The sequence below is a fragment of the Euprymna scolopes genome, chromosome 21, assembly GCF_053919585.1.
Source record: "Euprymna scolopes isolate OS-2025 chromosome 21, ASM5391958v1, whole genome shotgun sequence".
NCBI classification, from domain to species: Eukaryota; Metazoa; Mollusca; class Cephalopoda; order Sepiida; family Sepiolidae; genus Euprymna; species Euprymna scolopes.
This window is the reverse complement of record NC_136502.1, coordinates 30,474,227-30,501,345: the sequence shown is the minus strand read 5'-3', so window position 1 is coordinate 30,501,345 and position 27,119 is coordinate 30,474,227. Positions and strand designations below refer to the sequence as shown.

At 34.1% G+C, this 27,119-nt stretch overlaps 1 protein-coding gene across 7 annotated transcripts in view; it reads left to right on the top strand.

Annotated features, from left to right (window-relative positions):
* The window catches only part of LOC145242090 (endothelin-converting enzyme homolog), a 955,595-nt gene that overhangs the window by 863,192 nt on the left and 65,284 nt on the right, over positions 1–27,119 (top strand). For all 7 annotated transcript variants that reach the window (XM_080105007.1, XM_080105006.1, XM_080105005.1 and 4 more), the window contains 3 exons: positions 9,954–10,282; positions 22,969–23,064; positions 25,159–25,287. In XM_080105007.1, coding sequence (XP_079961133.1) covers positions 9,954–10,282; positions 22,969–23,064; positions 25,159–25,287 — 554 coding nt within the window. The remainder of the gene's footprint in view (positions 1–9,953; positions 10,283–22,968; positions 23,065–25,158; positions 25,288–27,119) is intronic.

The following is a 27,119-nucleotide window of genomic DNA, read 5'->3' as shown; positions in this document are numbered from 1 at the left end:
GCGTTTCTCAAATTTTTCCAACTTGTAACACACCAGGATAGCATTTATTTATTTAATTGACAAATGATAAAAAAAATGCTGTAAAAATATTGTAGATGTAAATAAATAGCAGCATATTTTAATAGCTGAGGAAATTTTAAATATAATTTATTTCTACCTGGAATTATTTTAAAAAACTGCAAAACTCATGGCCATGAGATTTTATTTTTAAAAATTGTATTAATTATGCTTAATTAATAAAAGAATTAACAACAAAAAAATGCACACACAAGCACGCACACACATACATATTATATGTTTATTCAAAATTAAATTTATTGACACAACACACGATTTGGTGAATTTTTAAACTAAGGGAGGTAACTATTGACCGAAAAGACATATTTACTAAATGATTACCTCCCTTACGATTTTTACGCTTAATTTTTGCAAATCAAATTAAATTGAAAAATATAAAAAAAAAAATGCGCATCGTTCACCTGGAGATCTTTTTAGATTTAGACTCTACGACATCGAATCTCTTCGAATCAAGTGAAATTTCTCATATAGTTTGTGCGTCGACGGAATGACACGAAAGTTGGGGCTGGCCCCATCATCTAATATTATATATAAATAAAAAGCACGGATTTCCGAAACGATCGTACAGATAATTGACTTTGTTGTTGTTCCTTCTTATGAAACTGATTTTTAATTTAATTAAATTTTGATTTTTAAATTTTAAAAATTTTAAAACTTTTAAATTATAAATCACATTACTTAATATTGAATTAGCTCTAGGACATTTAACTATCGAGCTTATTATATATCTAAATTACAACGAGCATTTCCTGTATTTTAATTAAACTAGTAATTTCACTATTACATTAAAATACACTTAGCTCTTTAGACTATTATTCTAATCTCCTTTAAATTATATATATATATATATATATATATATATATATATATATATATATATATATATATATATATATATATATAGGTATTCGTTATATATTATGTTTTTTTTTACATAGGCATCACCACTTATCAAGGCCAAGAGGCCACTCGAGAATAAGGGCTAAATAGTGTACAGTAGTCAATTGGACAATATAGTAATCGTTAGTCAAAGAAATTCGGTAAATTTGTTAACTTAAGTGGAACGGTTCATCAAGAACTTGTTTACGTTGGACTTCAAGACAACCATATTTTAGTCAGCTGGAAAGCAGGCAAATGAAAAACAGTTCCACTGGCGTGCAGTTTTAAGAAAGAAACTTTATTCATGGAATCTATGTTTAGTTTTAGGCACAGATAAAGAGTAGGGGAAATTATTGATAGTGTTTTTAGCTAGATGAGTGTTTTTTGTGAAAGTTTGGCGAGGGGGGACCATAGATTGGTGCTCAGACGAGCACTTGCCATGAAAATAACAATAAAGCAGAGACAGACTCGCAACATCTTTTCTGTAAGAAAGAGGTTGCAGGGAAGAGAAAAGGGTATCCTTTACTAGGCTGCAAAATCTATTTTGAACTCTATCAAGACAGGATAAGTCCTTTCTAGCAACTCCTGCCCAGACGTGGCAACAGTACTCCATCCTTGGACGTACCTGGTTCTTATATAGGCAGACTATTGCATCAGCAGTGAGATATCTACTGGATCGATAGACAGATCCTACCATTTTTCCAGTGATTCGGCAATGGGTTTGATGTATGTGTTCCATTTCAGATCAGGAGTAAAGGTCAAGCCCAGAAGCTTGTCAAAACATGAAGCCTCCCCAAGACTAGAGCCATTCATATCAATTGAGGCCAGATGGAGATCAAAGCATTGATGATGTTAAGATAGAAGCTTGATTTTAGATGCATTAAAAGTAACCAGTCACCTCTTTCTCCATTGTACCACATGCTCAAGATCAGAGGAGAGAGAATCAGAAAAAAACTTGATCATTTACGGTCTTTGATGTGCTACCATAGATGGTAGTGTCATCAGTATAAATTTCTACGAATCATGTAAGGATGTGATTTAGAAGATCATTAATGTAGATCAGGAAGAGAGTTAGGCCCCCGATGGACCTCTGAGGGACTCCAGCATTAATACTGTGAGCTTCTGATTTCTGTCCATCAACCACTACTCTTATGAACCTATCAGAGAGAAATGATTTAATAATTGAGAAGACATTTCCAGATATATATATATATATATATATATATATATATATATATATATATGCATATAGTGTGTATGTATATATATATATATATATATATATATATATATAGTGTATATATATATAGTGTGTGTATATATATATATATATATATATATATATATATATATATATATATATATATATATATATATATATACACACACGTTTTATTTATTAAAAAAAAAACAAATAAAAAAATTTGATTCAGTGAATGTAGGACAAGCTCCATTGTGTTTGCACTATTGTGGGGAAGGACTAGCATAGACCAACAAAGGTACAGTGACGTTAATGACTTTAGACTCCCCCCCCCCCGCTCCTCAATTTTTGAGTGGCCTTGTACCTAACATTTTCTTTTTCTGTTTTGTTTTTTGTAACATTTCCCAAAAAATAAAAAATGTATAACTCAACAAAGATTAGACCATTTCTGTAATGGTCAGGTTCCTGTTGATTTTGTGATGGGCGTTTTAGTTCTGTGCAGTTCTAGGAGGTCCACTCTCCTAGGCTTTGCCGTCTCTCTTTGAGAAGGTGTTAGTTTATTGCTAATAGCCTAAGGCGCCCTCAATGCCAATGGGGCTGCCTAGGCACTTTTTGCAGGTCAGAGTGACCCTCCTCGGGGTGCTGACTTCTCAATCATACTTTCCGACCCTGATGTCTAAGTTTTTGCAGTGTGAGAGAACAAAACATCAATGTCAGAATGAGAAAAAAACTCAACTTTATAAATTTCAAAGGTTAAAAACATGAATTATGATTTCAAATATCTGAAACGTGCTCCAGGAATCAATACTCGGATATGTTATCTCCAGATATGCACGTTTCTAATAAAAAAATGATAAATAATTTTTTTTAATTTATTAAAATTACATTTAAGTAAAGGTATGGATATAAAGGATTTTCTTTATCGTCTATTTTACAATTTATCAGTTTCCAAACACTGCTAGGATTATATTGAAATATAGATTTCCAATGAAGAATTCCGAATTAGGAGAGAATTTCGAATAGATCACAGATTTCAAGAGGTTCTTTCCAAATAATATAGATCAAAATAGTAGTTCAAACGAGTTTCTTAAAAAAAAAAATCTTTTTTCTTTAAATCAATATTTTACTTAAAAACACTCTCAAATTCCAACACGGCACAATCACATAAAATGTCAGATTCGAACTTATCTAATTTAAACGGCATTTTTAACAAGAGTTGTTTTTGTTTTTTTGTTGTTTTTTATACAATGGAAGGTGTAGTAATTAAAATCAAAAACCAATTCATAAACATTCTCATAGGCTTTTTGATCATCAAGCAATTATATTTTTCACTTTTTTAATGGTATTACTTCTGAAAACTATCGATTCAACCTGCAATCACCTTTGGTTGGAAAAATATAAACCCTCCCCAGTATTAGTAATCTTCAAAGGTGATCCCACTTCGCATCAATCTTCTATTTAATAACTAAATATGGGTACTTGTGCAGATTAATTCATCTTGGAACAAACTCATTTCAGATGAAAAAAAATTGTATATCATGTCGAAATCAGTATAAATTCCAAAAATTATGAAAAATGATCCAGTAGATGTGCTAGATGTATTTTTGCTAAATAAAAATCGTAGAGGTTAGTGGTCGGAAATTTTTCATTGTTGTTGTTGTTGTTGTTGTTGTTGTTGTTGTTAGTAGCGAATGGAGATAAGTCAGTTTCTCATAAGTAATGGTATTTTTTTAAGAACTCTTCAACTTTAATAAATTTCAACATCGAATATATGATATATCAATACAATATTTCAACATACGAATATATACTATATCAATATATTTCAATATATGAATATATAATATATCAATATGATATTTCAACATACGAATATATGACATATCAATATAATATTTCAGTATATATCAATATGATATTTCAATATATGAATATATAATACATCAATATGATATTTCAACATAAAAATATATGATATATCAATATAATATTTCAACATACGAATATATAATATATCAATATGATATTTCAATATATGAATATATAATATACCAATATGATATTTCAACATACCAATATATGATATATCAATATAATATTTCAATATACGAATATATATTATATCAATATGATATTTCAATATACGAATATATATATATCAATATGATATTTCAATATATGAATATATGATATATCAATATGATATTTCAACATACCAATATATAATACATCAATATGATATTTCAATATACGAATATATAATACATCAATATTATATTTCAATATACGAATATATAATACATCAATATGATATTTCAATATACGAATATATAATATATCAATATGATATTTCAATATACGAATATATAATACATCAATATGATATTTCAATATACGAATATATAATACATCAATATGATATTTCAATATACGAATATATAATACATCAATATGATATTTCAATATACGAATATATAATATATCAATATGATATTTCAATATATGAATATATAATATATCAATATGATATTTCAATACATGAATATATAATATATTAATATTATATTTCAACATACGAATATATAATATATCAATATATTTCAATATACGAATATATAATACAGCAATATATTTCAGTATACGAATATATGATATACCAATATGATATTTCAATATACGAATATATAATATATCAATACGATATTTCAATATACAAATATATAATATATCAATATGATATTTCAATATACGAATATATAATATATCAATACGATATTTCAATATACAAATATATAATATATCAATATGATATTTCAATATACGAATATATAATATATCAATACGATATTTCAATATACAAATATATAATATATCAATATGATATTTCAATATACGAATATATAATTAGGGCTGTGACAAGCATATTCTTTTACAAAAGAATATTCTTTGCATATATTTCGTTAGAGAATATTCTTTTAACAAAAAGCATATTCTTTTTTTTTAAAGAATATTCCTTTACCAAAAAGCCTATTCTCTTAAAAAAAAGAATATGCAAAATATTTATGGAATAAGTTGTGCCGAAAATATGTTGAAATAAATATTTGCATACGAGTCTTAATTTTACGAAGTTTTCTTTTTTATATAAATTAAATTAAACATGGTAAAACCTTCGTAGTTGTGAATTTACAATAACCTTTGGTTCCTAATGAGAGCCATTCTATTAGAGGATTATATTAGGGACGAAATATCCGCGTATCCTTTTTGCCCTAGGTCTCCAGGGCCGATATATCGGCCCCGTAGTGTCTAAAGGATTGTAACTACAATTTGTATCGAAAAAATAGCCAGGTTTAAATATGATCCAGTAATCTCCTACGATTGGAACGAGTTTTTTTTTTTTTTTCATTATAAGGCTATTTTAGCGGACAACCAAAGAAGCTTTAATCTTGATAATTTAAAGACTAATTTAATGCAATAAATAAAATATTTAAGTTCCAGAGAGTGTTCAATTGTTCACAGTATATAAACAGTATATACATTAATGAGTAGGGCAATGTCAAGAATATTCTTTAATAAAAAAACAATTCTTTACATATATTGGGTTAGAGAATATTCTTTTGATAAAAAGCATATTCCTTAAAAAAAAGAATATGCTTTTTAAAAAAGAATATGCAAAATATTTATGGAATAAGTTTTGTTTTGTCAAAAATATGCTGAAAGGAAATATTTGGATAAGAGTTTTTAATTTATTCATTTTTTTAGATGAATTAAACGTGGTATATCCCTAACAGATGTGAATTTACATAAAAAAAGGGTCTAAAATTTGGTCTGTTGAAAAAGAGTGATATTATAGGCATATATATAAATATGTACAGACATCTCGTCCTTGTAGATACTCAAAGCGTGTTAGTACCCAGGACGAATTTACAAGATCTAAAAAAAACTAAACAAAAAATGCCGAAAATAATTAGCACTCCTGCTGAACGGATGGCAAGATATGCCGATGAATTTGAAGATTACCAGTTAACTGGCAATTGCTTAACCTGCAAATACTGCAATATCCAGGTAGGAACAAACTTTAATACATAAAATTTTCAATATAGTTGACTAATAGATTGGCGTTGTTATAGTAGTTTTTTTTTTTAATTCTATAACGGTAAATCTAGCTGTATTAAACTTTGATTGAACGTTGAAATTTACAATTTATTTTATCTACTTTTTACGTTAATTAATAAATGTTAATCGGCTTCAAATAACTTTTTCCACCCTTCCTTTAAATGTATATATTACCATTAAATAATTGATTTTTATTTTTACAGATCAAAAGTTGTAAAAAATCTCTAATAAAGCAGCATTTAAAAACCAACGCACATCTGGCAAAAAAGACCTACACGGCAACGTTAGGCGAAGTTCCTACTGCAGCAACTGATTTAGGAGGCAGTACGAATAATTTGTTCAACGCTGACTTATGCAAAGCGTTGATCGCAGCGGATATTCCGTTTTATAAACTGAGCAATAATGTGTTCAAAGACTTTCTTCATAGGTACACACATAGAAATATTCCAAATTAGACTACACTAAGAAAATATTACGTTAGTGAAGTGTACAAAGCAAAAGTGAAGTCACTCAGAGAAAAAGCTGCTGGAACGAAACTGTGGGTCTCGATTGATGAAACCACTGATGTAGAGCAGCGTTTTATTGCTTGCTTTGTGTTTGGCATTCTTGGGGTAGAAGAGGAACGCAGCAAGTGCTATTTGGGAAATATTGCATGTCTGCCAAAAGTTAATCATTCTACAATTGCTGCTTTTTTTAACGATTCGTTGCAGTTTTTGTGGCCGCAGCAAGTCCTTTATAATAATGTGCTCCTTGTAACCACTGATGCAGCTGCATATATGTCCAAAGCTATGAATGCTCTTCAGGTTTTATACCCGAAAATGGGGCACGTTACTTGTTTGGCTCATGGCTTGCACAGGGTTGCGGAATTAGTCAGGCAGGCGCACCCAAAAGTAAATAAACTGATTTCAACTGTAAAAAGTATATTTTTAAAAGCACCCAATCGGATCGAAAAGTTCAGGGAACTAGCCCAAGGAGTGCCCCTTCCACCAAGTCCCATTATAACAAGATGGGTACGTGGTTAGATGCAGCGCATTATTACGACAAACATTTGCCCGAAATTACTCCTGTCATAATGTCTCTAGATTCAACAGAGGCGCAAAGTATATTGGAGTCCAAAAAACTGTTGGATGAGGAATCACTGCCATTTGATCTCGGCTTTATCGCCAACAGTTTTTCCATTTTAACAAAAAATATTGCAAAGTTGGAGACTAAAGGACTGAGTCTTTCAAAATCTATTGAATTAATTAGAGAGGTCGAAATGACACTTGAGGAGATGGATGACTCCCAATTTCGTAAAAAGCTGAAGAATGTCATTTCAAAGAACAAAGGTTTTGCTACTTTAAAACGTCTCGATGCACTTATTAGTGGGAAGGCTTTTGAAAATGAAGGAAATTTGGATGACATAGATCATTTAAAAGTTTTAAGTGCTGAAGAAATGGCTAGCTTGAAATATGCCCCAGTAGTCTCATGCGACGTGGAACGAGTTTTAAGACCGTTTTAGCAGACAACCGCAGAAGTTTTAGCAGAAACCGCAGAAGTTTTAGCAGACAACCGCAGAAGTTTCAATTTTGAGAACTTAAAAACGCATTTAATTGTAAAATGCAATGAATAAAATATTTGTTTAAGCTTGATAGTGTTTAATTGTTAGAAGTATTTATAGCATAAAAATAAACGTTTTTTCTATATATTTTCTTGCGTTTTCGGCATTAACTGAAGCTTTTACAAAATCATCAATAGAATTTATAAAAAAGCAAATAATTAACCCTTTCGACCCTAACATTGCAAAATTACCAACTACTCAACTATACCCGTTCTATTAAAATACTATAGTAAGGCCGAAATATCTGTAGGTCTTCTTTTACCTTAAATCCCCATGGCCGATATATTGGCCCATTGGAATCGAAAGGGTTAATATTGTGGCAAACGTAAATCTAAGGTACCTAACATAAATATATTCGCTTGAAGTACAGTGAAAATATGCGATTTATAAAAATAAATATACGGTAGCCAAAGAGAATATTCCGTCTCAAAGCAGCATATTCTTTTTAAAAAGAATATTCCTATGCAAAAAAAAAGCATATTCTTTTTTAAAAAGAATATTCCCGTGTAAAAAAAAGCATATTCTCGAGCATATTCTTAAAGAATATTCCCGGCATATAAAAAGAATATAGAGCATATTTGAAAGAGAATATTGTCACAGCCCTATATATAATATATCAATATGATATTGTAATCTGTTGTTAGCAGTTCGTTTGGAAATTGATGAACGTTAAAGTATACAGATCAAGAAATCATTAATTTTACTAATACAAATGTTGTTTCGGAAACGTTTGTACACATGGAAAATAACATGCTTAGCATGTATTCTGGAACATGTTTCAGATATTTAAAAATGTAATTAATATGGATTGAATTTTTTAACTGTGCGCTAGTAATATCTCTACCTTCCTACCTATCTACCTACCTACTATTATATAAAAGGAACTTTGTGTACGTGTGTATGAGTTCATTCCTTATAGACTCCAAAACCTCCAGGCTGATTTCTATGAAATTTCACACATATGTACTTTATGTATCTGGCAGTGTTCTTAGATAGAGTTTGTATCGGAATGTTTTCAATTTGATGACAGAAAGAACATACGAATATATAATATATCAATATGATATTTCAATATATGAATATATAATATATCAATATATTTCAACATACGAATATATAATATATCAATATGATATTTCAATATGTGAATATATAATATATCAATATGATATTTCAACATACGAATATATAATATATCAATATGATATTTCAATATGTGAATATATAATATATCAATATGATATTTCAACATACGAATATATACGAACAGGTGATTTTGACCAAATACAGCCCAACATCACTAGTGCATTCGAGAAGTTTTATTACCACACAAACTGTAAGACCTGGTATATAAAATCAACCGTAGGTTCTTTGATATGACAGGGGTGTGATCGAAATGAATATTTCTATTTAATGTACAACTGAACCATTATACTTGATTTTTTCATTTCAGACTTAAATTCAAGCCATTATATATGTTGTGATTGCAAGGTTGAACAATAATTAGTAAGGAAATACAATGAAGACGCAAACAACAAGATAACGCAATAATAAGTGTATTAAAGAAAAGGTATATTTACAATATGTACAAATGACGGTGTCGAGTCAGAGAGTCTTGGTGGGAGGACATGTACGCTCTTCGGCGTCATTTCCGGTGGCATTTGAGTAAGACATACCAAGGCCAACCTAGGCTTGCCATTTATAGTGTTATGTTATTCGCATATGCAAATAAGTGGTTGCCACCACAACAATATATATATAAAAATAATTTTATAAAATCACAGTAGGTTCTCTACAGTGCAATGTAGACTACAATGTATTGTGAACTAAGTCACTGCGAGGAGGCATATGAAGTTTCCTCTCGGTTTGAAACCAACAGTACTAATGCTATTCTGATCTGTAATCTATTATATAAAAGGTAAATACCTGTATGTTCAACTAAAACTTGAAAAATACACAACAAACACCCCAAGTTTTTTGTTTATTTTTAATCAACGTAACCCCTGGATCTTCATTAACTACATTGTTCCATAACAATTAAAATTGGTTCTTTTCTCTAATTCTGTTTTTCCCCCCTTTCAGAATCATTATCGTTAATGGGACCAGTCGAGCAGAAGGTGAAGAATTTCTATAATTCCTGCTTGCTGGAAAGTGACGGCTTCCATCAGGACATCCGAAAGAAGACGTTGTCATCTTTGCGCCTGCTCATCAAACAAGTTGGTGGTTGGAGCTTCTCAGATATTGACAACACGACGACAACGACGACCACAACTACAACAACGACGTCAACGACGGCTGCCAATTGGCGATTCCAAACGGCCCTGCAGAACATTCACCACCTGGGCATCTGGCCGCTTTTTGAAATCACAGTCGACGTTGATGAAATGGACTCGTCGAAAAACATATTTAAAGTAAGTGTATTTGATGTGTCCTGGCATATAACAATATCTGTTGGTCTGTCATCCTTCAGTCGGAAATAGCATTTTCTTTGGTCTGTCATGCTTCAGTTTGAAACAGCATTTTCTATGGTCTGTCATGCTTCAGTTTGAAATAGCAGTTTCATCACTAAACTAAAAGATTTTCATTTTTAACATTTTCTTGTATTGTCTATGTGTTGTATTTAGATGGCCTCTTACTCATTTTTTTGTTTGTTTTTTTACTATTTAATCACTGTTTATCAAGGCCAAAAGTTACTAAAGAATAAAGTTTAGTAAGACTGAAATTATTGTCAAATCAAAGATAAGGAAAACTATTAAAGCATTGACATTATAAATGGTATGAACTTATTATTTATGGGACGATTCTTAAATATCTGTTAACATTGGACTTGAAGACGAACAAATTGTAATCAGCAGGAAAGCAGTCCTGTGGTAATGTGTCCCACAGGTAGGAAAGTCCTTGCCAGGAATCTTTGTCTGTGAAAATTTCTGGCTCTTATATAGATAAGGAATCACATCAGGTGTCAGAAGCATGATCCCACAATGACCTTGTCAACGGATTGGTTATACGTCTTCCATTTTAGATCTGAGGTCATGTCAGACTTGGGAGCTTATTAAAATAAGGATCTTCTTTAAGGAAATAGTCATTCATTCCGACTGAGGCAAAACAGGAATCAGAGCATTGGCGGTGACAGGAAACAAGTTTAATTTTAGAAGTATAACAAGCCAATTTTTTCCCCAATGCACTATATGGTCCAGGTTCGAAGAGAGGGAATCAACAAGATATTGATCAATAAGAATGAACCATGGCTGGCAATTTGATTTTGGATAGATTTTTTTTTTTTTTTTTTTTTTAGAAAGTATACAACAATCAATACCAGCGGCTAACCAATCGATACAAGACAATTTTTTTCTGAAAATTGTGCGTTAATAAATTTTCAAAGGAAAAGATCTGATGCTATGCCTATCAATCCTTGAATATCGAGATATTCTGTAATGGAAAGGCGCATGAAAATTTTCCGTCTTCAGCTTAGATTTGATTTATATTTTTTATTTTGCGAACAGAAAGTTTTAAAAAAAAAAAAAATTAGGCACAAGGCCAATAAAAAAAATGATGGGGGTGGGTGTCTATGGTCATCTTTGTCACTATTCCTTTGATTTGTCTACACTAATCCTAGCTAAAGATCTCAGTCACCATAATACCACATTCACACCAAAGGTTGTCCTACTTAAGATTCCCAAATTAAGTGGGTTTTTTTTTTTTGCTTTTTTTTTTGAAAAATGAAGAAATGTGCGTAGTCTTGTATGAAAACACGCTGCAGTTTGAGTTTGGAATGGTGAGTGTGGAAATAGATTTGATCTTTACCGAGACAACCGCGTGATATGTATGAGGTTAATTTTTGAGGTCAAGAATACATAGGGATTCTTACAGGATGGAACGATAAATTTTTCGCTCTAAAGAAAACAATACTACATCTTTATTTTTAAACTTTTATTTAAAAAAAAAAACAATGCAGATAACTTGGTTATGTAGTAGAGCCGCCTTCAGTCTCAATCACTGCCTCGATACGGGTCCAGTACTGGGAGCATGCTTTTTCCACAAGTACTGGTGGGAGCTTGGCGAATACTCAGTAAATAGTGGAGATCAGACTGGCTTTGGTATTGTGGAAAGGTCATGTTGATGATGTTCTTCAAACGAGGAAGTCCAGCGGGTTCAAATCGGGAAGGAGAGAAGCCAGTGAAAGAAAGATACAAAGTCGTAGCACTCCTTCTGAAGCCAAGCCGGGGTCTCTTTGGACTTGTGGGTCATCACCGAGTCCTGCTGCCACACCCAGGGTTTTCCAGCAGTCACTTGATTGCACCAGGGGATCACCACACTCTTCAGCACATCCAGGTACACTTTGGTATTGACTTTCAAGCCGACTTTGAAGATGTGAGGTGGCATGATGTGGCACTCACTTGAAACCACACCAAAGACTGTAGCCATGGCCAGAAACTTCATTAAGCCATCCGGATTTGTATTTTGAGGGTGCTGGCAATGGTCCTGTTGCCATAACTTGGATCAGTAGAGCGCATGAGTTGTACAGCGGCACATCTCCGATCTCGCTCGTTGAACATTGTGTCACTTTCAGATATGATAAAAGGCTCCTATCGTTCTTGTACACAACTGGCCAACTAGTAGATAGTCTGCAACAAAAAAAGAAAACCGGTTTTCATCAAACGGAAATGGAATCATATCGTCTTTTCTAGAGCGACAACTTTATCGTTCCACCCTGTATTTGTTCTTGGGCAACGCCAGAAGTACGTGTTAGCGTTAAATAAAACTCAATCGTAAAAAAGAAAAATTCAATCATGATTTTTGCTGGTAAATAATTTTCAAAAATTAGTTTAACATTTTATTTCTGCTGCATTTTTTTAAATTTTATCTAACAAAAACTTATGGAAGAGAATAGTAGAAGTTGCTGTCATTCATTATCGGATTGTCTCACAATGTCAAAAATAATGGCTAATTAATAAATACATTAAAAAAAAAAGAAGAAAATGAAAACTTTTTTTTTTAAATTACTCATTTTAAATCTCTCTTAAAAATAACATTATTTTTCTTTTTGGGGATAGATCAAACGAATTATATTAGTATATATTTGGGAAGAGAGACATTTTTATTGGCTTTTTCATTTTCCTTTTTCAATGTGACTAACATATAAAAAAAAAATTTTTTTTTAATCCTCTGATCTCACTCCCAATTTTTCGATAAGTCTTTCTGCCATCTCGCCATCTACACACGTCGCTATAAAAAGGCAATATTCAATGAAATGATTTTCACAACAGAAAATAAAACAGAGAAAGAAAATTATCGATCGAATAGTTATTCATAAAATCTCAATATAATTTGGGGGAGGGGTTAAAAAATAAGAAATGTAAAAAAAAAAATAACAACGTTCAAATCGATTAATCAATAATTTATGGGTCAGTTAGAAACTGGTTCATTTTTTGTTTGTTTTTATTTTCTCTCTCTCTCTCTCTCTCTCTCTCTCTCTCTCTCTCTCTCTCTCTCTCTCTCTCTCTCTCTCTCTCTCTCTCTTACTCCCTTTGATAAACTGTAGTCTCGTGGGTGCTTATGATTTTATAGATTTGAGGTTAGAGCATAATGTTATCTACTAATAACACCCATGGAAATTCCACAAAATGAGAAACCTATTTCATCAACAATGATACCTCTCTTTTTTGTCTTGTTTCTCAATTTCTTGTTAGGAAATATTTACATTTTTACAAAATTCATTCAATGAATGTTATTTAAAAAATTGTGTTTAGTGATAAAATTCATTTCAATCTCAAATACTTCTGACTTTTTTTTCAAACCAAGTTATTATTTACTAGAAGGACTCATGAAAATTCCACGAAATGAGAAATATATTCAATCAACAAATATGCTTTGATAAAGTTGACATTTTTCTGGATAGTGCAAAAGAAAATTTGTTTTGGGAACAAACAAAAGAATAACACGCAGCAAATATGAGTTTGTTAACATTTCTATGAAAATAGTGTCCATTGCATTTTAAATATAGACCTGAACCAAACGAGATAAATTAATTACTAATAAATAACCAGAAAGTTATACTGTGCTACAAAAATAACAGTGTAAGAGACAATATTTGTTTGCTCCTTTGTCTGCCAATAGGTTTTTTTTTATTTTTTATTTATTAGTTTCACCCCAAACAAGGCACATTGCCACTTTGGTGTAGGGGGCTACTACCAGGGGCAACAACTACTAGGGTACTATGTTGGGATTTGGGCAACAAGATGTCGGTTCACGTTACACTTGAACTTCTGCATGTCAGTACAGTTGGGGAAGCAGGGACCTGGAATGGAATTCCAGAGTCTAGCAGTTCTGGGGAAGAAACTGGTGGAGTAAAAAGATTTTTTACATCTAGGGATCTCTACTGTGTAGGAGTAGGATTTAGCTGCTTGTCGGGTTTGTCGAGGGTGTCTACATCGAGGGGGCACAAGTGTCTGCAGTTCGCCAGAGCATTCACCATTAAAATACTTGTAGAACAGGCAGAGGGATGCAACATTTCGTCGATGGGACAGAGGCTGAATCTTAGATGCCAGTTCAGATTTGCGACTCTCTTTTGAACCTTGTCTAGGAGCGAGAGACTAGTAGCAGCTGCATCAGCCCAAATGTGACAGCAATACTCCATACATGGGCGAATGGTGGCCTTATAGAGGTACAGGATACTTTTCGGTGTTAGTAGTTTTCTAGCATGGTAGAGAGAGCCTACCTTCTTCGCAGCGGCCCTGGCAATGCTTTCAATGTAATTGTTCCAACTCATGTTTCCTGTGAACGTTAGGCCAAGCAGTTTGAAAGATGTACTCTCAGATAAAGAGTCACTATCCATTGCTATTGGTGGTAGAGAAGGTTTCTTGTAATTATTGAAGGAAACCAGTTTAGCCTTGGCAGCATTGAATGTGACCATCAATTTTTGTTCCCATTCCACTACAGATTGGAGGTCATCTTCTAGTGTTTTTGCCATTTCTTTAGATATGTGTTCATTTGTTTTCCTGTCATGCCTGTTATAGAGTGTAGTGTCATCAGCATATATACCCATCTCAGAGGCAATTTTGTCGGGGCGGTTATTAATGAATATAAGGAACAATAGAGGTCCAAGGATAGACCCCTGAGGCATTCCCGCATTTATATCATATTGTTTAGATGTACGACCATCGAGGACAATCTGGATTTTTTTCTTATCTAAGAAGGATTTAATTATGTTAAGTATTCTACCAGTGATACGGTATGATCTAATTTTCCTGAGGAGACCCTCATGCCATACCCTGTCAAAAGCTTTAGATATATCTAGAGCTACTGCTCTGCCCTCCCCCACTTTGTCCAGTGAATGGTATATACGTTCTGAGATTACAGTGAGGATGTCTGCTGTGGAATGGGCTTGTCTAAATCCATATTGTTTGTCAGTCAGAAGTTTAGCATATGTAAGGTGATGGACTAGAGCATGGTTAATTATGGTCTCAAATATTTTGGCGAAAAGTGGGAGGAGGCTAATGGGGTGATAATTTGATGGGTCAGTTCTTTCGACAGAATTCTTGAATACTGATACTGCAGAAGCAGTTTTCCAACAGCCTGGATAGCAAGATTCATTAAGGCATTTGTTGTAGAGTTTGGAGAGAACTGGAGCTACTTCGGCTGAGCACTTTTTTAATAGCACAGCTTGGATGAGATCTGGTCCACATGCTTTTGAAGTGTCAAGGTTTTTTATGATAGCATGCACCTGAGGACGGGTGATTTTTAGATCGTCTAGCGTGGTATCCGTCCGCATAGGAAAGTTAGGCAGGGGGTGGTTGGAAGAGTCCAGTGTGGAGTTTGAGGCAAACCAACTGGCAAGCATATTAGCCTTGTCGGTTGCTGAGCAAACAACCTCGTGATTGTTGGATAGTGGGGGAATTATTGATTGCCCATTATTTACTACACTGTTGTAGATTTTCCAGAAGTCACGCGTTCCTAATTTTTGTGCTTCGATGCGTTTTTTAGTGGTTTCAGTAAATTCTCTCTTAGCTGTCGTTATTTCTTTCTTAACGTTACTTCTAGCTTCTATGTACTTCTGTCTATTTGAACTGGACTTATGTCGGTTAAATCTGTGGTATGCATGCTGCCTTTGAGCAATGGCAGTTGCGCAAGTAGAAGTTAACCATTGGGGAGAGTGGGCTTGCTATAAAATTTCTGTGTGGGAACATGTGCTTCAATTGCCGTTTTAAACCATTCAGTGGTCTCATTTGCGCACTGTTCAGCAGGAAGAGAAAAAATATTTCCCCATGGGGCATCTCTGATAAAATCTCCGATGGCTTCCCAGTCAGCCTTTTTATAATATCTCGTTGTTTTGAGCACTGGCTCCTCAGTTTTGGGTCTAGAGTTTAGGGCGATTTCGACCATTATCACTGCATGATCAGCGTTCCCGAGTGGGCTGTCAGCATTTGTTATACAATCCTCGGGAACTGTGGTCAGAAACAGATCTAGAAGTGATGCGTGTTATTCTTGCTGGTTAGGGAAATGGGTTGGAAACGTAACCATTTGTGATAGGGAGTGAGATATAGCAAAACTATGTGTTGTGCTGCCCGCTGTATCTGTGTAAGTAGAGAATCCAAGCCAGTTTTTGTGGTGGACATTAAAGTCACCAAATACATGTACTTGTGCGCTAGTGTCGAGGGAGAGTGCTGTGCCTATGCTGTCAGAGACTTTGTTAATTATGGTGCAGTCCTGGGTCGAGGGAGAGCGGTAGAGAAAATAAATTAGCTAATGTTATGTTGTATGTTTAGTCTAAAGCACATAAAGGCTTGATCCTCCGATTCTAGGTTTGTTTCTCTAGTCAAGGAGAGGGTGTTATGAATGTAGACTCCAAGTCCGTGCATATGTCTGTCAGATCCTTACGGCAGAGTGGGAGATAGCCAGGCATGTTAAAGTAGTTAGAGGGGATGGAGGAATGTAGGTTAGTCTCACTTAGTGCTAAGATATCCAGGGCGTTTGTTAGGAGAAATGCTTCAACATCATTTAAATTAGTTCTAAGCCCACGGATGTTCGTAAATGCCAGCCTCAAGAGAGAAGGCAGGTTGGTTTTGTTTGAGTTTGGGCCTAGTTTTAGCATAATTTTTTATAGTACTGTCATTTTTTTTTCTTTAAGTTTCAGTTTAGGTAAGGGATGCTGAACAAGTGGTTATGCAGAATACCAGACATGCAACACAAGCAGATCATCAGTTGTCCTGCCATCTACTAGGATTGTGGCCTCGGGATAGCCCACCAAGGATGAGTGCAGGGTCCCTTTCCATGCGTGACATGGCACTACAAAAAACCCGATATTATAAAACTGTTGATGAAGCAGCCGCTCTAAGCGCTACCAAAGAGTTAGGGCACCTGTACTACAAGTCGGGAACAGCAGCCAGGAACTGTCTATCCAGTACCGTCAACCCATCAGATGATGGTCAACCCAATCTACTTGTACTGGCATTATGGCATTCAAGCACTCCCAAGTGCCCAGTTTAGGGGATGGGATGTGTCGGCAGTGGGGAAAACGGCATTCATTGCCCTAGTCAGGCAACAAGATCGACCACTGAAGGTCTGTCGACTCCCTGTGATTCGACCTCTACGCCTAGCTAGTAGGCAAAGAAGGAGTATGGAAGCTGGGCGATAGACAGTGCCTATCTACTCCTTAAGGTTTGCAGACCGGTAATTTGTTTGAGTCATCAGCTCTAGGAAGGTTGTCCTCCAAGACTGGAGAGGCCTTCCTCTCCTTTGGTTTAGCTTCAGAGTTTTCCTTCTCCTAGACGGGTGACCTGGGAAGATCTGCGGGTCCATCAGCACCGAGTGGGTTTTCCCTGCGCCTGGGTCCTAATCCAGGTATTTCTGTGTCCCTGCATTGGTGGTTAATGTTAATGGGTTAGTTTAAAAGGGTTATATATCAACTGAAAAATTATACTCCTCAAAGTGATTACAGGGCATTGCTATTTCATTGTTTGTTACTGGAGGAGGGGCTGAGTAGGAGTTCATGCAGTGGAAGCAGCTATATTTGCAAACCGGTGTGTTGGAAGGAGTCAACATGATTTGTTTTTTCCTTTAGGTTAAAAAAAAAAAAGTTTCCTTTTCTTATTTTTATGTTGGCTTAGGAATAGGATAATGCGTTGCAGAATGGTATGGTATTACGAATTAACTAGAAAAAATTGTACAAGCTCTGGATATTTTAGATAGCAGGAGGGTTAAGTTGTATATTCAATAGATACAACTAACGTCATTTTTGATATGAAGTACCTTACAGTACAGGTATAATTGGGAGTAAATTATATTCTATGTCGTATACAGTATGTATAATACAATAAATAGATATATGGGCATATTTCCAGTAGATGCGAATATATGGAGATTGTAGGTATTAAGTAGGTTACCATTTCGAATGAAGATATCTTCAGCTTTCGTTTAAAAATCAGGAAGTTGTATTTTGCATTATAGAGTATCGGTTCAGTTTTTGTATTTAACATTGCTAAGCTAAGGAAGGGACAGCTATTGCTATGATGTATATCTAAGTACAGACTGTTGTTAGTGAGTATCCACCTGGATAAGAATAAAATAATGCATGCCTAAGGGGTAGAAATGTACAGATGTTTAGTGATCATGACTTCCAATCGGTCAGCATGTGAAGGTTAAGGGCTGAAAGCTAAAGGCCCCCATCTAAGTCGGGTGTATTGCATGAGTGTTAGTGGCAGCTTGGGGAGTAGAGCAGATTGTTAGTTTTTAGGAGAGGATTAAACTTACAGAATACAGTTAGGATTAATTATAAGAGTTTTGAAGTACTGGACTAGGTTCTGTATTTTTCCATGTTTCTTTTGAACGTTCCCTTTTTTTTTTACACAACATTTTATTGACTTCCTTGTTCAGTGAAGAACCACTGCATGTAGGAATTAGTACGAGTTCTTTTCTCACACAATTACAACAATAATCATGCATTATTATGATATCCGAAAACGAGGCTACACCAAAAAAGGTCTTATACGCTTACATTCTTGTCTAGAGTTAAAACATTAGCCTTTTTAAAGCCCGATTTCGCAAATTTGGCCTTTTTTAAAGCAGTTTTACCTTCAAAAATTGTTTTTGGCCTTTTCCAACGCATAATGTATGACCTAACTAACGAAGGAATAAGCGGAATCTATATATATATAAAGTAGTAGTGTTCATGTGTGTGTTTGTGTGTGTGTGCGTGTGTACAACTCTCCTATAGCCCACACCACTGGACCGAACATGAGCAAACCTGACATGATGATGGTCCCCCACCTAGAGATGGTGGGCATCATTTTTCAACGTTAAAGTCAAGCTCATAGCCTATATATATATATACACCACTGGATTGATCATAAGCAAACCTGACATGATGATGGTCTCCTACCTAGGGATGGTGCACACCATTTTCCAAGGTAACGGTTGAAGCTCAAGGTCATAGCATATATATATATATATATATATATATATATATATATATACTCTCCTACAGCCCACACTAGTGGACCAATCATGATCAAACCTGACATAATGATGGTCTCCAACCTAGCGATGGTGCACACTATTTTTCTAAGGTCAAAGTCAAATGTTAAGGTCGAGACTTTGCTGTATGTTCAGGTACCCGCGAAGTGGGTACCTGAGCGTATAGCAAAGTTCCGCACAAAGGGTATTTTTGCTAGTATTATACATATATATATATATATATAGATAGATGATGTAAAGAACAGTTATCTGTCCAGCTAAAAGTCCAAAAACTATTAAACAAAGACCTATCAAGTTGGTATTGTCTGGACCGTCAGTGCCTCGGATGAATAATATTTAAAATTTAGAAAAATTTATTCATTCTCTTGGGATCAACTGATCCAGGTTTTTTCATGTAAAGTCGTTTTATATTTCCGTCTTGTTGTTTACTAATTTGGAAAGAAAATGTTGAATCACTTCTAGAGGAATCTATTACATAAAAGAAAAGCTGTCTGTGTGTGTGTCCAGACAGAGAGGAATGGGTTGAGCGGTGGAGAAAGAAGGGGTCGAGGAGGGGATGGAAGGCGTAAAACAAAAAAGGAGAAAGAAAGGGAAAGAGAGACACAGAGAGACATAAAAGCTTTAATAGAAATATGTTACACTTGTTGGCCTGGTCAGGGCAGGAAAAATTTGTGGTAGGATTGAGAATGATTGGTGGAGTGGACAGTTTGAATATTATTCTTGGGGGGAGAGGTGCTTCATAACATTGGATTTGAAGACGATTATGTTGTAATATTGTATAGTCGGGCGGTATATAGACATGCCCCTTTAACGTTGTGGTATATACAGTGTGACGTCTAGTGATTAAAATGTTCTTCTATTGTGTGTGTGTGTGTGTGTGTGTGTGTGTGTGTGTGTGTGTGTGTGTGTGTGTGTGTGTGTGTGTGTGTGTGTGTGTTTCACGTATAATAAAACAGTTTATTAACATTCAGTCTGTGTTGCGCGCAGGCAAATAACATGCCTCTCTCACTTGTGTCTTCGCCCCTTCTCATTATTCAAGTTCATTTCGGAAGGAAACCAAACAACAATAGGATATATATATATCTGATATACCTTTATTCATGACTTCTCGTCGGTGCTGAAAGACATAATTTTCTACATTACTCTAAAGTCGCGTTTCTTCCAGCTTCCAAAACACGGAGACGATATCCTTTGTGTTAACTTGTTCGACTTTTCCAGTCTGACTCCAAACTCTAAACTAAACCGCATATGACTCCAAATCAATCTCATTACGTCAGTTAGTACACTTAGCATTATGATCACCTGATGCCATTACTAAAATCATCTCCATTGTTTATGTTCTAACATTCTTGTTTGTTTTAACATTTCTATGTTAACAATCCTGATACATTTCTACCATAATATTTTTATCCTAAAAATATCTTGTGTCTTGATACATATTTTCAAGACATCAAAAAACGATCATAATAATAATTGGTCAGATTATTTGGCATTTCTCAGCAGTTCTCTATATAACAGTAGTCTGCAGGGAAGCAGTCTTGTGATGGGTTCCATGGACATGAAGCGTTTGAGAAGAAACTCTGTTCATAGAAACTGCACCTGACACTAAGCACACAGGGGAAATAGTTTGCTTTGTATAAGTCAGTGTGTGTGTGGGGGGGGGGTGAAGGAGGGGGTGAAGGGGGGGGGGTAAATGACTGAATTTTTACAAAGAAGAACCAGAGATTGGAGCTCAGTCGAGTACCTTCCTTGAAAATAAAGACAGAGTAGACTACTAGCAATGTCTCACTGTGAGAAGAGATCACAGCACCACTAGATTTTGAAGTCGATTTTGTACTCTGTCAAAGCAAAAAAGAGTACTCTGTGCATTGCCTACTCCGATGTAATAGTAGTACTTCTTCTTTTCACCTTTTAAAAATATTATCAGTCAAATTACTAGTTATTTATACTCATTAGATTAAAACAATTACAAGGAAGGCTCTGCCTATCGTCTGGCTTCCATAGTTTTTTGCCTATTAGCCAGGCGCAAAGGTGCGATCACAGGAACTCAGCAGAGACACCCAATGTGATTGGTCTTGTTTCCTGACTAGAGCAATAAACACCGTCCCTCTGCTCATATCTCATCCTCTTCCCCTAAAATTGGGCATTTTGGAGGTACTTGATTGCCACATATGTTCACGCAATTGGACTGGGTCACTCTTGTCTGACAAGTTTGAGGGTACAGGTTTGACAGTTTGGCTGCTGTATTCTGACTGACAGTACAGGAGCCCTAACTCTTTGGTAGTGCTTAGAATGGCTGCTCTATCATCAGTTCTATATAATATTGGGATGTTTATAGTGCCATATTACACATGGAAACGGACCCTACACTCATCTCCGGCGGGTTTTGCTGAGGCCACAATTCTGTAGAGTTGGCTGATGGCTTACTTGTGTTGCATGTTCAGTATTATGCACATCCACTTTGCCCAACATCTCTAACCCTTTTGCTGCTCAACTCCCTGTAAACTGACTCTGCTACTTCAACTGTTCTACAGCTACTAGCCTAAGAATTGTCATCTAATCTTTCAATGCGACCAAACTAACACAAGTTCCTGTTCTGCACACATCTCTATACTGCAGTGATGTAATCCTTCTCTGGTGTCATCACATTAAAGCCTGTCTTTAAAAATCACATTACACATCCATAGTATCACTCTCATAACTTTGAAAATTATTATTTGTTATATTATTTGTTTTGTCATTTACAATTTAGAATCATGGAATGTAGGGAAAATCATAGCTTATCTGACTAGCATGAGTGTCGTGTTCATTTGCTTAATAAAAAAAAAATGCTAAAATGGCGATGTCGATTTTGTATTTGACGATCACGTATTAATAACGCAAACTCTATGCAAATTAGATGCATAAAAGAAGCAGTAAAAGGAACCAACGGCTCATTAAAAAAGTAGCGTGTTATGCGAACGGACGTGTGTATTATCAAGATTATTGAAGCTGACTCAAAAGAGTGTAGGCAGAACAGAACACAACTTTAAAACTTCACTTAAATCAATTTTCAAACTAGAAGCTATTTCGGCAGGTGAGGTGCAACATTATAAATACTTGTAAATTCTTATCCGTATATGTGTTTCATCCTTTTCTGGGAATCATCAGTATGGAGAATGATTGTTCTGCCGGTACCATGATACAAACTCCAGACCAAAGTCTGAACAAAAGTCATACAAGTCTTAACCTCACTATCGATGTGGTCAACCAAACAACCATTGGAAACGAAGAAAATTAAAGTCTATTTATGTCAACACAAGCGGACATACTTTAGTAAGTTATTATAACAGTATTCAGCAATCCAATTGGATGGAACATCACATTACACATGAACTGATGGCTTACTTTTTTTATTCTCTTAAAGAACTCATCCAGTGTTAAGAGGACCATGAACAATATTACCAGAAATATTTTTTTTAATTCTCATCTACATGCACATGTGTTTCATCCTTTATTGAGAATCATCAGTATGCCAGTCACACAAAATTAGTATTTTTTTTCTTGTTTCTCCGCAGATATTTATAATCTATTATTTTATTGCTTTTTTTAAGAGAGATGTTTCTTTGTTTTCTGTCTTATCTAGATTGGCATTGGATCCAATTTTATGGATCCTCATATCCATCCTGTATCAGGCAATCCAGAGAATGACACAACACTAAACGGACCCATGTATTCACAGGTAAGTAAAAAATGCACATATCAAATTAGAACAATCACCGTCGTCATCTTGAAGACAATAAAAAAAAATCTCCAAAGTTAAGCAACGTTGAGCCTGGTCAGTATTGAATGGTGACCATTTGGAAATACCAGGTGCTGTATGTGCTCTCCACTCATCTCGACATTGTTTCCAGTCATCATAGACTTCTCTTTACCACTGGACTAAAGCAGTGCTGATTTAGGAGAGTTGTGGTTGGGAATTGCGCAACCCTTGCCTCACAATTACACATGCAGCTACTTTTATAGTGCATATCCATCCTCTTTTGAGACTCAACAAAGGCGATTATCTTTCGTTTTTTCTGAATATCTGTATCTGTGTATTATATATATATATATATATATATATATATATATATATATATATATATATATATATATATACTTGAATAAATATAAAATAAAATATGCATCAAATGCGCTTGAAACCAAATCACAACGTAATATTATTAGGAAAATAAATAAATATTTTACTTGTTTGAAATTCATAACATAAATACATTTCGGAGTTATACTCCACCCTCAGTATTTTGTTTTCTTTCTCTTTTAATTCTTCTTCTTCTTCTTCCTTGCCATGTTGTAAAGTTGGAGAAAGAAAAGACTGTTTGTAAAGAGCCGCGCGTTGTATCTCAACGATTGTATTTTGAAATGTTAGAACAGTGCGTAGGTAACGCGAGAATAACGTCTATATGGAACTCACACCCTTGACGATGAATATATTTCTTTACATCGGTTCCACTTTAATACTGTCTACTATCTTACAGAAACATAAATCTATTTATCAAGTCCTACACAGGTAGACTATTTAGCTACATCACAGGTCTTTTCTTTTTTTCACTTTGGTTCACCCCCAACCAAGGTACATTGCCATTGAGATGTAATTTGCACGGCCTGCGTATTCAGTATACTACATTTTCACTGTTGTTTCATACAGAGTAGAGTCCAGCTAGTACTTATTAAACCACTGCTTTGCTTTAACAGTATTTTTCCCCATCAGAAAGCAATGCTTATAATCTGATCAGAATCAAACTTTTGTGCTATACAATCACGTGTCAACTCTTTTCTCCAGATTTTGCTGATATTGTCAGCTGTTTGGGAATTACTAAGGACTTTTATGCTTGAAAATTATATTTATAAAGAAAATATTGAAGGTGTATTAAAAGCTATTGTGCTTAAAAATAGTATTTTTTTTAATTATTAACGACTACATAATAATTATTGTGCATGTAAAAGTTAAGCAACGTTGAGTCTGGTCAGTACTAAATGGGTGACCATTTGGGAATTCGAGATGCTGTATGTGTTCTCCGCTTATCTTGGCATTGTTTCCAATCGTCCTGGACTTCTCTTTGCCACTGCACTCGAGCAGTGCCGATTCAGGAGAGGTTTGGTTGGGGATTGCGCAACCCTTACCTCGTAATTATACGTGAAGCTACCCAAGGGGGAAGGGGGGTGTATCTATTGTCTTTTGAGACTGAATGGAGGCGATGATGAAAATTTTGCATAAAACCGTGCAATAATAACAACCCGAATCAAATATTTTTGAAAAGAAGTAAATAAATGATCAGTATTTTCTAAAAGATCTGTTAACTTTATTATTTGTTTTTCATCATCATCATCGTCATCGTCATCATCATCGTCATCATCAGTTTAATGTATATTTTACATGTTGGTATGTGTTGAGCAGCTTTAAGAAACTGATTTCCAAAGTAACCTATCTCTGGCCAGGTCTTTATTTACGTGTTTCTCTTTCCTTCAGGTTCTTTTCTATCACTTCCTCCCATGTTTTTTTTTTGTCCTTCCCCTGTGAACTTAAGCTGATACTTCAACTGTTCTACATCTACTAACCCAAGAACTCTCATCCATCCTTTCAATGTGACCAAACCATCGAAGTCTACTTTTCTGAACCCATCTCTCTATACTTTCAAGATTTAATCTTCCTCTAAAGTAAAGTTATCATAACTAATCTTGTTTTGAAGACTCAAATTACACATCCATTGTTTTTTTTTGTTTGTTTGTTTTTGGTTTGTTTTTTTGTTAAATGTTTGCTTCTATCTTTTAGTTCATGTCGGAATCGTTTGAAAAATACATGAAGGAAACGATTCGGATTATGAAGTTGTTGGCGGGAAAATCAGTGAATGTGTCGACGATTGCCCAACGGGTCAGCCTCATAGAGAAAACACTTGTACAGGTGAGTAGATAAGAAAAGGGGGATAGTTATGTTTAGGGAGAGGGGTAGGGGATGGTTTTCTTCTTTTTTTTTTTTGTTTTCCTTTGTTTATTTAACACTAACTAAAAATGCACCAATGTTCATCAGGCTATGCAATGCTTAACATTGGTAAGTAGATAAATTCTGAATTGAGGATAAAACCGGAAGTGACTAAAAGGAAGTATATAAATAACCACTTGCATAATTCTTTTTTTTGTTCATTGCATTATGATTAACATTACTAGGTAAATATTGATAACTTATTTTTAAAAAAATGAAAAACATCTGGGTATTTAAACGCATGTAAATATTCGGTTCATGTTCAGAAAAAACAAAAATAAAGGAAACTCTGTATAGTGTGTACGTACCCATGACAAAATGAAGTCATATTCCAAAAATTATGTAAATTGATCAAGTAGTTTTATTTCTATAAAGAAAACCATTTTTAAGTGATTAATTGGAATTCGTAGGCATTACGACATAAATCTTGCAAGTTTGAATTATTGACTTATCCCTCTTTGTTTACGTTATTATTTTCAAAATGACAGACAAGACAGCCGTTCTTCTTCATAAAATTTGATTTTTTTATTTAAAAATAAAACTACACGATCAATTTATTTATGATTTTGGAATATGATATTTTCGTTTAGACACGGATAGGTACATTATACAGATTTTTCTTTATTTTTGTTTTTTTAATGTAGGAAGAATTTTGGACAAGAAACAAATATTTTAATAACAATCTTCCATACTAGAAACTACTAAACGTTATACATAACAGTTACACATAAAAAACAATCGATCATTTCATTAAAACCAATTGGAAAATCCACTTTTTACAAACTGTGAAAAATCTTTTTTTCACTATAAATAAATGTCTTACATAAACCGGGCATAAGAAATAAGAGATGTTTATAAGATAAATTATTAAAGATATACGGTATAAGACAATAAAAAAAAAAGCATTCACCTTGCAAGTCAGATATATAAAAATGCAAATTAGATATATAAAAACTTACTTGCCTTGCCTTTCATGTAATATTAATTCTGAAATCTTTTCCAGATAAATTATAGCTTTTATTCTCATTTAAAAATTACAATGTCTACCGAAAGATAATATAACTATTACACTTTAAGATAATTATCCTTCGTTTATTTATTAAAAAGTTTTATTTAAAACTTTTGTAAATAAATAAATTAAAAAAAAAGCGCACCCTACATTAAAAAAAAATTCTTCCTGACGAAAAGCCGAACAACTTGGTTTTTTGTTTGCTTACAGAATGGCATATGTGTGTGTGTGTGAAAATCAAGATCAACTGGTATCGATTGAAAATAACTGTTCCTCTTATTTCTCCCTTCTTTCCCCCCCCCCCGCATTTGCTGTGGTCTTTAAATCTTAATTGATCTTCCTTATTTTTGTGTTATATTTTATCTTTTTTTCTTCTTCCTAGTCTTATCTTTATCATATCTTTGACATATAATGTTTGTTCTTATAATTAAAAACAAAATGTCTTCTACAAAGTTTGTATTTATATATTAAAACAGTGGTTCCCAACCACTGTGCCATGGCACAACAGTGTATCATGCAATGATTACTGGCGTGCCACGAAGAGATGATAGCTAGAAGCCAGTTCATTTAATTTTCTTCAATAAAAATATTTAATTTCTTAATCATGGTGACCCCGTTCATTGGCGCCTTTTGGATTTCTGTCTTGGAAGAGTATCCAACTCTAAGTAAAAAAATAAAAATAAAAAAAATCAAACTCTGACTGTAATTCTCAATTTCGTACCTATGTGAAATTTGATTTTCTTAT